The 13,114-nt window shown below is 33.1% G+C and overlaps 1 protein-coding gene across 7 annotated transcripts; it reads left to right on the top strand.

Moving 5' to 3' along the window:
* The first annotated feature begins 5,518 nt into the window (after positions 1 to 5,518).
* On the top strand, positions 5,519 to 8,968 carry LOC145798855 (exonuclease 1-like). Of its 7 annotated transcripts, none has more exons than XR_014340636.1 (7): positions 5,520 to 5,739; positions 5,857 to 7,227; positions 7,464 to 7,501; positions 7,639 to 7,788; positions 7,880 to 7,994; positions 8,130 to 8,229; positions 8,382 to 8,968. XR_014340636.1 is itself a non-coding variant. In XM_082888070.1 (7 exons), exons 3-7 carry the CDS (start codon positions 7,191 to 7,193, stop codon positions 8,141 to 8,143), a joined length of 354 nt encoding a protein of 117 aa, XP_082744196.1. In that variant the 5' UTR covers positions 5,520 to 5,739; positions 5,857 to 6,684; positions 6,968 to 7,190; the 3' UTR covers positions 8,144 to 8,968. The 7 variants fall into 7 exon arrangements, 5 of the variants coding, with proteins under 5 accessions (XP_082744199.1, XP_082744196.1, XP_082744197.1 ...); XM_082888070.1 differs by having other exon boundaries at positions 5,857 to 6,684; positions 6,968 to 7,227; positions 8,130 to 8,968; XR_014340637.1 differs by having other exon boundaries at positions 5,519 to 5,739; positions 7,459 to 7,501; positions 8,130 to 8,968.
* The last annotated feature ends 4,146 nt before the right edge of the window (positions 8,969 to 13,114 follow it).

The raw sequence follows: 13,114 nt of genomic DNA, 5'->3' as shown, positions 1-13,114 counted from the left end.
TCTTGGTCCAAAAAAACAATCCCTTAGCCTCTGAAATTGGCCTCCAAGCTCCTTAGGTTGATGATGGAGGTGTTAGGCCAAGAGTTGTAGTGTAAATGTGCAAGAACTAGACCCTTTTGAACCCTCTAACCCACACAAATGTAGAGAGAGAGGGAGATATAAAGAGGGAGTGATATATATATCCTATATATCATATTTTTCTAACCCTCTAAAGAAGAGGAGAGGCCCTCTTTTTATAGAAAAACCAAGGGGGCAAAGCTTCTCTTAGAAGTTTTGAGCAAAAAGGCCAAGCTTCTCTTAGAAGCTTGGAGCAAAAGGGCCAAGCTTCTTGGAGAAGCTAGGCAAAGGGGTCAAGAGGTTCAAGCTTCTTCAAGAAGCTAAAAAAGGATCAAGCTTCTTGGAGAAGCTAAAAAAGGGTCAAGCTTCTTGGAGAAGCTAAAAAGGGTCAAAAGGTTCAAGCTTCTTGGAGAAGCTAAAAAAGGATCAAGCTTCTTGGAGAAGCTAAAAAAAAGGGTTAAGCTTCTTAGAGAAGCTAAAAAGGGTCAAAAGGTTCAAGCTTCCTCAAGAAGCTAAAACCAAGAGTTCAAAAGGTTCAAGCTTTCTCAAGAAGCTAAAACAGTGGGTTCAAAAGTTTCAAACCCCCCTCAAGAAAAGGTCTCGGCCAGAAAAATTGGCGAATCGGCCAACAAAGTTGGCCGACTGTAGACGCGCCCGTGGGCCTCGCTACAGTTCGGACTCAAGTTGTGTCACAGTCCTTAATCTGAACCAAAGAGTCCAAATTTGGTAAATCATTTTGAGAAACAGATTTTTGAAAAGAAGTGCCAAACATGGACTGCTTTGCCAGATACAGAGTCGCCACCTAAATATTTTTTATGGGGAATTTAGGAAACCCTGACTCGGTGCCAAAGGCCACGTGTCCGTCATCACCAAAGTTACCTCGGCTCGGGAGCTTGGGTACGATTGGGGAAGGTCAGCTATGAGCACCCCTTCTCGCCCGTTCCGAAGATCGGCCTCTACTAACCGTGATATCCGTTTTTAAAAACGTTATGTGTTCTTATTCCAGTTATTAGCCTAGAATTACTATGTTGTGCGCGCAGCAAACAAGTATAGACCAAATTGCCTAAATTGGAATTTGCTACTCACAAGTAGGCTAAAATACGGATTTCAACGAGTTATCCCAACTCAAACAATCCAACCTTCACCCATGGGCATTCAAGCAGTTTATATCACATAAGCATCTAGCCTCATGGTAATTATGCTATTATGGCAACACTCACACGCATGCGGTATGCTAAAGTATAAATGCTTACCTAGTACTCCGAGCCAAAACAAAAACATGTTAGCAATCATGCATGATCCAAGTCCATGTTTAAATGCCTAATGCAACGCATACGGAATGTCATTAGAGTAGGCTCGGCTAATCTATAAATGACATGTGAAAATGCACAAGTAGCATGTATTCAAGTTAGATTTGAAATACTTATGCAGTTAGTATGATGTACCGAGCCTGGTGCATGCAATACTGATAAATGATGCACGCATGCATAGCATAAGGTATGTTAAAGTAAACATGTCCTAATACTAACACTACTACAAAAATAGTTAAAGATCACACTTTGATAAAAAAAAAGATCTCACTTTTATTGGAAGTGTGATAAAAAAAATTATATTGATATTTTAATCACACTTAATTTGATTGAGTGTGATAATATTTATTTTTTATGTCACTTTTCAATTAAGTGTGATTATATATATATATTTTTAATCACACCTTCTAATTAAAGTGTGATTATATACTTTTTAATCACACTTTTTAAACAAGTGTGATTATATATATATTTTTTAATCACACATTCTAATTAAAGTGTGATTATTTATATATTTTTTAATCACACCTTCTAATTAAAGTGTGATTATATATACACTACTACTTTTTAATCACACTTTTTAAACAAGTGTGATTATATATATATTTTTTAATCACACATTCTAATTAAAGTGTGATTATTTATATATTTTTTAATCACACCTTCTAATTAAAGTGTAATTATATATACACTATTACTTTTTAATCACACTTTTTAAATAAGTGTAATTATATATATATTTTTTAATCACACATTCTAATTAAAGTGTGATTATTTATATATTTTTTAATCACACTTTCTAATTAAAGTGTGATTATATATACACTACTACTTTTTAATCACACTTTTTAAATAAGTGTGATTATATATATATTTTTTAATCACACATTCTAATTAAAGTGTGATTATTTATATATATTTTTTAATCACACATTCTAATTAAAGTGTGATTATATATACACTATTACTTTTTAATCACACTTTTTAAATAAGTGTGATTATTTATATATTTTTTAAGGTAATTAAAATGTGATTATATATACATTACTACTTTTTAATCACACTTAATCGGATTGAGTGTGATAATATTTATTTTTTATGTCACTTTCTAATTAAGTGCGATTATATATATATATATATATATAGGGTAAATTACACTGACACCCCCTAAGGTTTATGTTTATTACAGTTCCCCCTTCACGTTTTGAAAATTACATCTCCCTCCCTGAAGTTTAAAGTTTTATTACAGATTCCCCCTTAGCAATTTAATTTTTTTTAAATGCTGATTTTGCCCTTACTGGGTAAATTATATTGACACCCCTTACATTTTAGAAATTACAATTCTCTTCCTAAGGTTTAAAGTAGCATTACCAATTGTTCCGTCGGTTAGTATTAGTTGGAAAAAAAATTCATTGGAAAAAAAATTAATTGAAAAAAAAATTGTTAGTAAAATTTTTAAATTTCTGTTTAAAAACCAACATAAACTTATTTTTTGAATTTATGTTTTTTCCTCAAATTTATAAACTGAGACAACCATTTATAGATTAAAAAAATTATCAAATAAATTTTTATGAGAAATTTTAAAATTTTTGTAAAGATAAATTGAAAACTGAAAACGAAATGGTTAACCAAACAGGCTTCAGATGGTAAAAATGTCATAAAATTAACAAATAATTAAATAAGTTACCAACATAAGAAATGACTTATCAAAAGATTCTTAGGCTATGTATGGTTTGATTTTTAGAAAAAAATTAAAAATTGATTTGGTTAAGAAATAAAAAATTAAAATAATTATCATTTTTATATAATTTTTATCTTTCGAGTGGTTAGAAATAATTTTTTACAAATTAAATTCAAACAGCCATACGTATGTATATAACCTGCTCAAAAATTAAAATTATAATTATTTTTTACCCTTAAATAATAATTATTTTTTAGTTTTTATTTCTTAACCAAATTAATTTTTAATTTTTAAATTTTTTTTCTAAAAATCAAATCATATATGGCCTAAGAATCTTTTGATAAGTCATTTCTTACGTTGGTAACTTATTTAATTATTTGTTAATTTTACAACATTTTTACCATCTAAAGCTCTAAGGTGCCATTTGGTAACACTCACGTTTTCAGTTTTCTGTTTATATTTACAAAAATTTAAAAAACTCAAATAAAAACTTGTTTGGTAAATTTTTTATTTATAAATTAGTGGTCTCAGTTTATAAATTTGGCCAAAAGATGTAAACTTAAAAAATGTGTTTCCGTTTTGAGTTTTTAGTTTTTTTTTTTTTTACCACCCAACACTAGCCACCACCCGCTATCATTTTCCACCACCGTCTTCCGCCACCACCACCCACCACGCATCCCCCACCACCACCTGCCACCACCACTCACCACCCACCCACTCGCCACCACCACCCACCTGCCATCTACCCGTCACTACCATCCACCGCCCGCCACCTACCCGCTACCATCACTCAGCACCTATCTATCACCACCATCCACCACCAGCCACCCACCACCACCATCCACCAACCACCTACCACCTACCACCCACCCGCCACCACCACCCACCACCACCACCACCACCACCCACTCGCTATCACCTACCACCTTCACCCACCCACACCCACCACCACCCGCCACTACCCACCACCACCCACCACCCACCTACCACAACCACCACCACCCACCTGCCACAACCACCCACCATCCGTCATCACTATCCACCACCCGTTACCACCATCACCACCACACACTCGCTACCACTCACCACCCGCTACCATCACCCACCCACTCACCCACCATCACCACCCGCCACACACCACCATCCGCTACCCACCACCTACTGTCATCTTTCGCCACCACTTGCCATTTCTCACTCTTTTTTATATTTTTAAATTTTGTTAAACATTTTGTCAATTACCAAACGTGTTTGTAATTTATGTTTTTATAAAAATAAACAAAAACCAGTTTATAAAATTTTTGTAAATATAAACTGAAAACGTAAACGTTACCAAACAGACCCTAACCATTTCATTTTCAGTTTTCAATTTATATTTACAAATATTTAAAAAACTGTCATAAAAACTTGTTTGATAATTTTCTTTGGTTTATAAATGATTGTCTCAGTTTGTAAATTTGAGGAAAAAATGTAAATTCAAAAAATAAGTTTACGTTGATTTTTAAATAGAAATTTAAAAATTTTACTAGCAAAATTTTTTTTCAATTAATTTTTTTTTCAATTAATTTTTTTTCAAATAATTTTTTTTCCAATTAATTTTTTTTAGTAAATTACACTAACACCCCTTGAGATTTATGTTTATTACAATTCCCCCTTACATTTTGGAAATTACATTTCCCCCCTAAGGTTTAAAGTTTCATTACAGATTTTTCCCTTTAGCAATTTAATTGTTTTAAATACTAATTTTTTCCTCAGTAGGTAAATTACATTACCACCCCTCACATTTTAGAAATTACAATCCCCTCCCTAAGGTTTAAAGTAGCATTACCAATTGCTCCCTTGGTTAGTATCAGTTAGAAAAAAAAATTCATTGAAAAAAAATTAATTGAAAAAAAAAATTATTAGTAAAATTTTTAAATTTATGTTTAAAAACCAACATAAACTCATTTTTTTAATTTACGCTTTTTCTTCAAATTTACAAACTGAGACGTCCATTTATAAATCAAAAAAAGTATTGAACAAATTTTTATGACAGTTTTCAAAAATTTTGTAATTATAAATTAAAAACTGAAAATGATGGTAAAAATATTGTAAAATTAACAAATAATTAAATAAGTTACCAACATAAGAAATGACTTATTAAAAGATTCTTAGGCTATGTATGGTTTGATTTTTAGAAAAAAAATTTAAAAATTAAAAATTAATTTAATTAAAAAATAAAAAATAATTATCACTTTTATATAATTTTTATCTTTCAAATAGTTAAAAATAATATTTTATAAATTTAATTGAAACATTCACACTTATCACTACAAGAAAATGGGCCTATAACAACGTGTTTGTTATGGCGTTGTTTTAAAAATCGTTGTTTAAAAGGTTTTCAAAATATTTTATAGCCAACTCATTTAAAAAAACACCGTGCTAGGTGTACTAACATATTTCCCCTTTAAGCCCACACGTTTTTCATTCTTCCATTTCTCTTAGTCCTGAGATAGATCTAGGGTTTTTTTTTGTCCCCTCATCACCCCTCTTTCTTATGGTGAAAGTTCACTAGATCGAGCTCTCTATCCGGCTCCGACTCACGATCACGATCTCCATCTTGGCTTAAAGCTCCGATTCACGATCGTAATCTCTATCCGGCTCTCTCCATCTTGGCTCAAAGCTCTCGATCAATCCGATTTGAAGATTAATTTTGTGAGTCTCATTCTCTGATTTTTTGATTGTTTATATATGAACTCAGATCTGTATCTACGATCTTAGATCTATTTGATATATATATGTGTACACTAATTTATGTTAAAGTGAACACAGATCGATCGATTGATTGATTTTTAGTCTATTGATCGCGATCGAACACTCTCTCTCTGGATTTGATTGATTGATTGCTTTCATTCAGATCTGTAAGTTTCGTTCAGACACCTATTTTGCACTCTGGTGAGTCTTATTTGATTCCCTCCTTCCTTACCTTGCTACTTTCCATAAATTGGTTTCCACTGTTTCTTGTGTTTAATTATTCTTTTGCAAACATGGATTGATTATAAATTTATATACAGATTTGAAAAGGTAAAAATAAAAAAGGTGAGATAAAAGTAAATGAAATATAAGTTAATATAAGTGATAAATAAGTGTGAATATTACACAAAAATGTTTGTTGGTCCATCACATTAATCAACATTGACTTCATCTTTCTGAATGGTTGTGGTTTTGTACAGTACAGGTTCTGTCAGTGTTTGATTTTTACAAAGAATGTTACGTTTCTTTTTCCATAAGATACAATATGTATCATACGATTTTGACTACACTGCCTGTGGTTTAGATGGATTCTTGGCATGATCAAATCCAAATCCAACATGATCTTATTTTATATAGTTACAAGTTTTCAGAATATATTAAATATTTTAGTTTTTTATAAGGTAGGTAATGCGAAGTAAGTATTGGTTGACCTGTTTACCAAAAAATAGATATTTGGTTGCATAGTTTTGACTGCTCTTTAGTGTGTAAGAGCATCTCCAGAAGCCTCTCTATTCCTCCATATTTGTTACTATAGTTAGCTTGGAAGGGTAAACGATGGCTCCAGCAGACTCGCCCAAGCATCGCTAAGATGATTGTGAGCTACGGTACCTCGCCAGGACAAGCGAGGTACTGTTCATGCACCTTTTAATTTTTTATTTGTTTTTGGCTCCTGAACTTTGATTTTGGCGGTAAAATTTTTCATTTCTGTTTATTTTGATCATTTTTGCTTCAATGGGTTCAGAAAATATTGATGAAACAGAGAAGAAAATTTATACACACTATTTTCTTTCTTTGTTTCTGGCTAATAGTAAAAAGTATTCATGAAAAATCAAAGATTACATCTTGCATATATTTGAAATTGTTGAATTTGGTTTAGTATTTGATGTTTCTTCGGATTTGGATAACATAGAACACAATTTAATGCTGTTGCATAATGGCCTGTCAACTGTTTGATAAAATGCTTATAAGTAATGGGTATCAAAGATCTTCTCAAGTTCATGAAACCCCATATTGAACCCATTCACATCAAGAAGTATGCGGGCAAGCGGGTAATATAATCACCTCCTCTCATTTCATATATATCTATCTATGTCAGATTCTTCGTAGTTACATTTTTTGCATTCTTTTTTCAGATGGGTATTGATGCTTATTCACGGCTTCACAAAGGAGGTATGATTTTGAATCCATCACATCTTTTTTTTGACCAAATCCATCACATCTTGTTTGAATTTGTCTTCACAAACTGTCTTTAGTTTTTCTATTTTTGGTGATTTTTTAGTCACTTTTTAAAATTTTTAAATGCACAAAAAACAACTCACTAGTTCTGATAATTATGTGTTATATGCAAATTATCGAAACAATCAAGTATTCATACTCACTTTTATGTTTTCACATGCAAAGGGCAGTGAGTATCACTCCATCAACAGCACATCAACTGATTCAGGTACCAAATTGCGACTCTTTATCAGCTATTTGCAACTTGGAATACTATTTAGTGTTTTTCCATCACCTACTGTGAATTAAAAGTACCAATTTGCCATTCTTTATAATCTTTGATTCTTTCAACTGTTGATTTTTTAGATTCTGAGATCAGAGAACATTGAATTTGTAGTATCTCCATGTGAAGCTGATGCACAATTAGCATACCTATCCAGCCTAGAAGCAGAAAAAGGTGGAATTGTAGCAGTGACTTCAGAGGACAGTGATCTACTGGCATATGGCTGTCCAACTGTAAGAAATTCAACAGAACTTTGATATTGATGACTCAAGCCTCATTTTTAGCACTAATTGTCTTTTTATGTTTTGCATTGGTTGCAAGCAGGTTGTCTTCAAGATGGACTGCTATGGCAATGGTGAAGAGATAGTGCAAAACAAGGTTTTTGAGTCTGCATCTCGTGTGCCTTCCTTCCAATGTTTTGATAAAGAACTTTTCACAGGTGATTTGAGACACTTCAAATTTATTTACAAACTTATAACACTAAAAATTATACAACCCTTTGGCGGTTCCTTTCTATCATATATATGAACTAATTTGAGACAGGAGATGCACTTATCTTCTAGCTTTCTCACAGGCATGTGCGCTTAGCTGGCTGCGATTTTCTTCCATCTGTTCCTGGAATTGGAATTACGAAAGCTTATTCTTTGGTTTCCAAGTACCGGAACTTGGATCGTGTAAGAGTGCCTTTTCTCTTTGTGAAAATGAATTGCATTTCATTTTGTACTTGAATTGCTTTCACTACATTTCTTATTACGGTAAGAGAAGATATAAATAGGAAAAGACATGCTTCAACTCCATTGAAATAGTTCTGTTATTATATATGCAGTGTGCACTCTTTTGGAATAATTGCTTTGAAAAAACCTGGAACGTAGATAGTTCTTTCATAACCAAGTGAGACTTCTCTTCAATTTTGCCATTTGGTGAGTTGAAATCTTCAGATTCAGTGCTCTCTAGACTGAAGTGTTAGTGAAAAATTGTGGCAATTTATTAGAATTAATGATATCAAATATTAGGTACAATTATAGAAATGAAAAAAATAGTACATTGGCTTATTTAGACATTTGAACACACCGAAGGATAGATTTATGGTAACCTATGTATGTTTTGGTTGCTTAAGTTGTATCACACACAAGATTCTATTTGATTTCTCTTGTCTATTCACTTTTGATAAGATGTCGTGAATCAAATATATGGACTTCTATAAGAAAAACATAAATGCATCTAGGAAATTATAAAAAAAAAAAAAACAGAACTGAGTGAGATTTTATAGAGAATTTGATAGAATCCATGAATTCAAGAATCAAAGAATTTGTTAGTATAAAAAAAGAGGAACAACCAGTGAGTCTTGAGAGGCACTGCTCAAGATCCCTGTTTGGCATTCATTAGAGCAGAACCCAAATACACTCAAATTCATATATATATATATTTATATAGTTTGTTGCTAGAACATTAGAAGAAAAGGAAAAAAAAGAGAAAAAATAGTGTTATAGTTCATATTTAGATGAACTGATCTCATACTAGAACCTATTTCAATTTCAGTTGACATCAATATATGTTGTTGTTTTTCTTTTTCTTTTCTTTAAAGGAAATTAGCTTTGTGTTTGGTCACATTGGTGCAATATATTCCTGAACAGGTGAATATATGGGTTCAGAGATTGAAATTGTTGATAGAATTGTATACAAAAACAAGAAGGAGCACCGACGATGCTCATATTTTCAGTACCTTCTAAAGGTTGTTATTCCCTATAAGCAAATATGTGCAAATAGGTACATAAATATATGTAATGCATGTAATTGTCTTTTTAATCTTAGTTTATCATATTCAGGTGATGTTAGGTGAGGAGAGATTTAAGGCTTCTGCAATTAGCTCACATAGAAGAGATTGTTAGCTCCTCCTTTCAAGTTATCCATGGGACAAAACCTAAGCAAAAGGTGCAGCTTTTAGAAAGGTAAATTTAACTTAATTCCCCATCTAATTGTCTTTTTAATCTTAGTTTATCATATTCATGTGATGTTTGGTGTTTCATAATTTTGTGTTTTAGGCATATATAAGGAAACTTTGTTCATAAGGTTTGATAGAACTAGAGTTTGTCATAGTTTTATATATATCATTTCACACCTAGTTCAATTAGCAAAGATTCTGAAGAAGCAAAAAAGTAGCAAGGGGAGTTTAATGTGTATTTTGCTGGGAAATAATTTGAGAGAAGTGAGTGGATCTATAAGTGACACCGAAAAAACTTGAATGGTGTAGACTGTATTGTTTTAGACTAGCACAATACATTGATCTATAAGTGAGTGGATGTATACATATTACCCCTACTCTCTTTGTTGTGTCGTGCTTAGTATCTAATCTTTTATTAAATGTCTTGTTTCTCAAATAATATTGTCATTTTCTACAAGTGCATATCTTGAGTTTTAGATCACTTTTTTGTTTTATTATTAAATTATTCTAGCTTAAGAAAGTTTGAAATCATTCATGCCTTGAAGATTTATTTTGGCTTCTACAAGGGTATCAATATCTTTTGTAGCTTTATACTATTTGTGTGGAGAATCAAAATAATTATGTCATTTTTGGTGGCTGTGGGGAAAGGATTGGGGCAGTTTAACAACTGGATAAATTACATTATTTTTGGTGTGATCTAAATGTAAGTTTATAAATTAATTAGTAAGTTTATTCATATGCTTCTGGCGGTTTTTAAATTAATTTGTTTTTTTATTTTTCAGGTCAGAAATTTCTTGGAGAGATGGAAAATATGGTCAAAGAATTCAAGAACTTACTTTTTTCAAGTTTTTTATTTTTTATTTTTTAATGTATGTAATCACAGTTAATTTTTTTTTATTAATTTCTTTGTATATACTTTTAAACATTTAACTTTCATTTATGAAATATATGATATTCTTTCATTCAATATATGGTTGTGACTCAAAATATAGTATATAGTGTGTATTACATTATTCAAATGCGCGTGCAAAAATAATATTGATTATTCTTTAAATATGTCATTTTTTTTTTATCACAGGTTTTATTAGTTATTAATCACACTTAAAAAGTGTGATCTAAAGTTTTTAATCACACTTAAAAGGTGTGATCTAAATGTTTTTAACCACACTTAAAAGGTGTGATCTAAATGTTTTTAATCACACTTAAAAGGTGTGATCTAAATATTTTTAATCACACTTAAAAGGTGTGATCTAAAGTTTTTAATCACACTTAAAATGTGTGATCTAAATATTTTTAATCACACTTAAAAGGTGTGATCTAAATGTTTTTAACCACACTTAAAAGGTGTGATCTAAATGTTTTTAATCACACTTAAAAGGTGTGATGAAAACATTTTTTAATGACACTTAAAAAGTGTGATTAAAAATGACCATTTTTAATCACACTCCTAAAGACCACACTTTAATAAAACTTAAAAGGTGTGATTAAAAAACATACATCACACCAAAAAGTGTGATCTTTATCTATATTTGTAGTAGTGTAACCATCAAAGCAGGTAAGTAAAAGGGAGAAAGAAGTGGGGGTTAGAAGACATGCACACACACACCCACACCTATTACAAATTCACCCTCGCTCGGAGGCACCGAAAGAATAATACAAGTTAATTAACCTGCAAGCTAATTAAATATTACAGACCAATTAATTAATTAACAAATTAACTAATCTAATGAAAGCAGTAAACAGCCTCGGGAAGAGGGCCCAATGCAATGCGCGCTCGGCTCCGCTCGGAAAGTCACTGTCATGCACAAGTTGCCTCTGCTTTGACTGTTCTGCTTCTCTGAAAATTGCACAACTCCCAAGGTTGCTTCTCTGAGTGTTGTGGAACACCACCGGCTGAGTGGGATCATCACTGGCCATTTTGAAGTGGTCATCGACTAAACAGTATGCTCTTGGCAAAACATTCTTTGCCGGTCGGCACTCAACACTACCGGCCGGCCAAATCTTCCTGCTGAATCTGTTTTTGACAGCAGCAGAGGGCAGGCAAGGCATGGCAATGCATTTCAAGCAATGTATGTACCAACCACACTCCTTATCATATGTATGACTCAAAGGAGGATGGGCCTCGATTCTCGGACCACCAATCGCGCATTTCCATGCATGATGGCCCAAAGAATCAAGTGTGCATTTTGATTTCAAATGCAATGCACACACACAAACAAAGGCCCAATCCCTATCACTAGATCAAGGGACAAGGCATGTATGCATGCTAGATGGAATGCAACCTAGGCATGCAAACTAGTATGCTATATGGTATGGAGGGAAGCATGCAAACATGCAATGTACACTAGGTACACAACCTAAGCAAACAAGGCAAACAAGCATGTCACAACTATGCAAGCTAATGAAGCATGCGAGATGTGATCTAATCATGCAAGTGTGCAAGACATGCAAGCATGCTAGCAACTTGACCAAGGGAATGCATGCCAAATGCAAGTGATTTCAAGCATGCAACACATGCAACTAAAGCATGCAAACGTGGATTAATGCAACAACATTTGAATAACATGCAAAAAGTGGATTTAAACTGAATTAGGCAGCTCTCAACTAGGCCCAAAACAATGGCTAACATGCTCAAGAATGGAAGCCAAAACACATACAAATAGGCATGCATGTAAGGTCCAACACTTAGGCACATAGAGACAAATTTTAAGCACACTTAAAAGAGGAACAACATGGGCATATGGCATGCGCATCAAACTCTGAAAATCATGTTAAGATGATACCAAATCCAACTACCAATGCAAACAAGGCATGCAATCAAGCCCAAGGACTTAAACTATAGTTAAATGACACATGAAGCAAATGACCAAAGTGGACCAAAACAGTCCCAAATCATGCCAAAGTGAGCCCCAAAAACCACTTAGATGTCATCTAAATGACCTAATCTTAGAGGCATGCACAATGGTACAAACAAGGAGCATAAGACACAAGCCTTTTAAAGCATTAAAGGGGCATCAAATGCAAGCATACAAGCATTCTATAAGGACTGAAATGATGCTATAAGTGGTGCCAAACCACTGAAATAAATCAAACAATGCATGCTCAACACTTCACATACTTAAAGCCTACAAGCTAACAATGCAAAGGAGCTATGCAATACATGTTATGGTTGAACAAAACAACCAAAAACATACCTTAAACATGGAAAAACAAGTACGAAAGCTTCACAAAGCTAGGCCAAAAGCATGCTTGAACAAGGGTTAAAACCTAGATGCATGTTAAGGCTACAATATGGCATTACAAGGCATGTATGCTAAGCAAGCATGGTGTACCAAAACCAACTAAAAACAGAGGCATATTATGACATAATAAGCACAAAAATTAGTTAAAGCATGGCCAACATACATTTAAACAAGATGCTCCCTCAAGAGGCAAAAATGGCCCTTTTCAAGGACAACAAGGAGAGGGGGTGGCCCTCTCCTTCTTAGGACCTCAAGGCACCATCCTCATCTTTGAAATCCCTCAAGATTTCAGTGGTGAGGAGGCCCAAACACAATGGTCCCGGAGCTCAACCGAAATGGCACAAAACAAATGCCAAACAAGCCTTAAGAGGGGTC

Source organism: Camellia sinensis, chromosome 9, assembly GCF_055761805.1.
Source record: "Camellia sinensis isolate YWXY chromosome 9, ASM5576180v1, whole genome shotgun sequence".
Taxonomy (NCBI): Eukaryota; Viridiplantae; Streptophyta; class Magnoliopsida; order Ericales; family Theaceae; genus Camellia; species Camellia sinensis.
The sequence above is the reverse complement of the archived record's forward strand: the minus strand, read 5'-3'. Positions and strand labels throughout refer to the sequence as shown.

What these genes read in the sequence shown, in the direction of transcription:
- LOC145798855 (XM_082888071.1), top strand. Translation starts at nt 7,191, where the DNA reads ATGGGTATTGATGCTTATTCACGGCTTCACAAAGGAG. An exon ending in CAGCACATCAACTGATTCAG is followed by an intron (nt 7,502 to 7,638) that starts GTACCAAATTGC and finishes TTGATTTTTTAG; the next exon opens with ATTCTGAGATCAGAGAACAT. An exon ending in TGGCATATGGCTGTCCAACT is followed by an intron (nt 7,789 to 7,879) that starts GTAAGAAATTCA and finishes GGTTGCAAGCAG; the next exon opens with GTTGTCTTCAAGATGGACTG.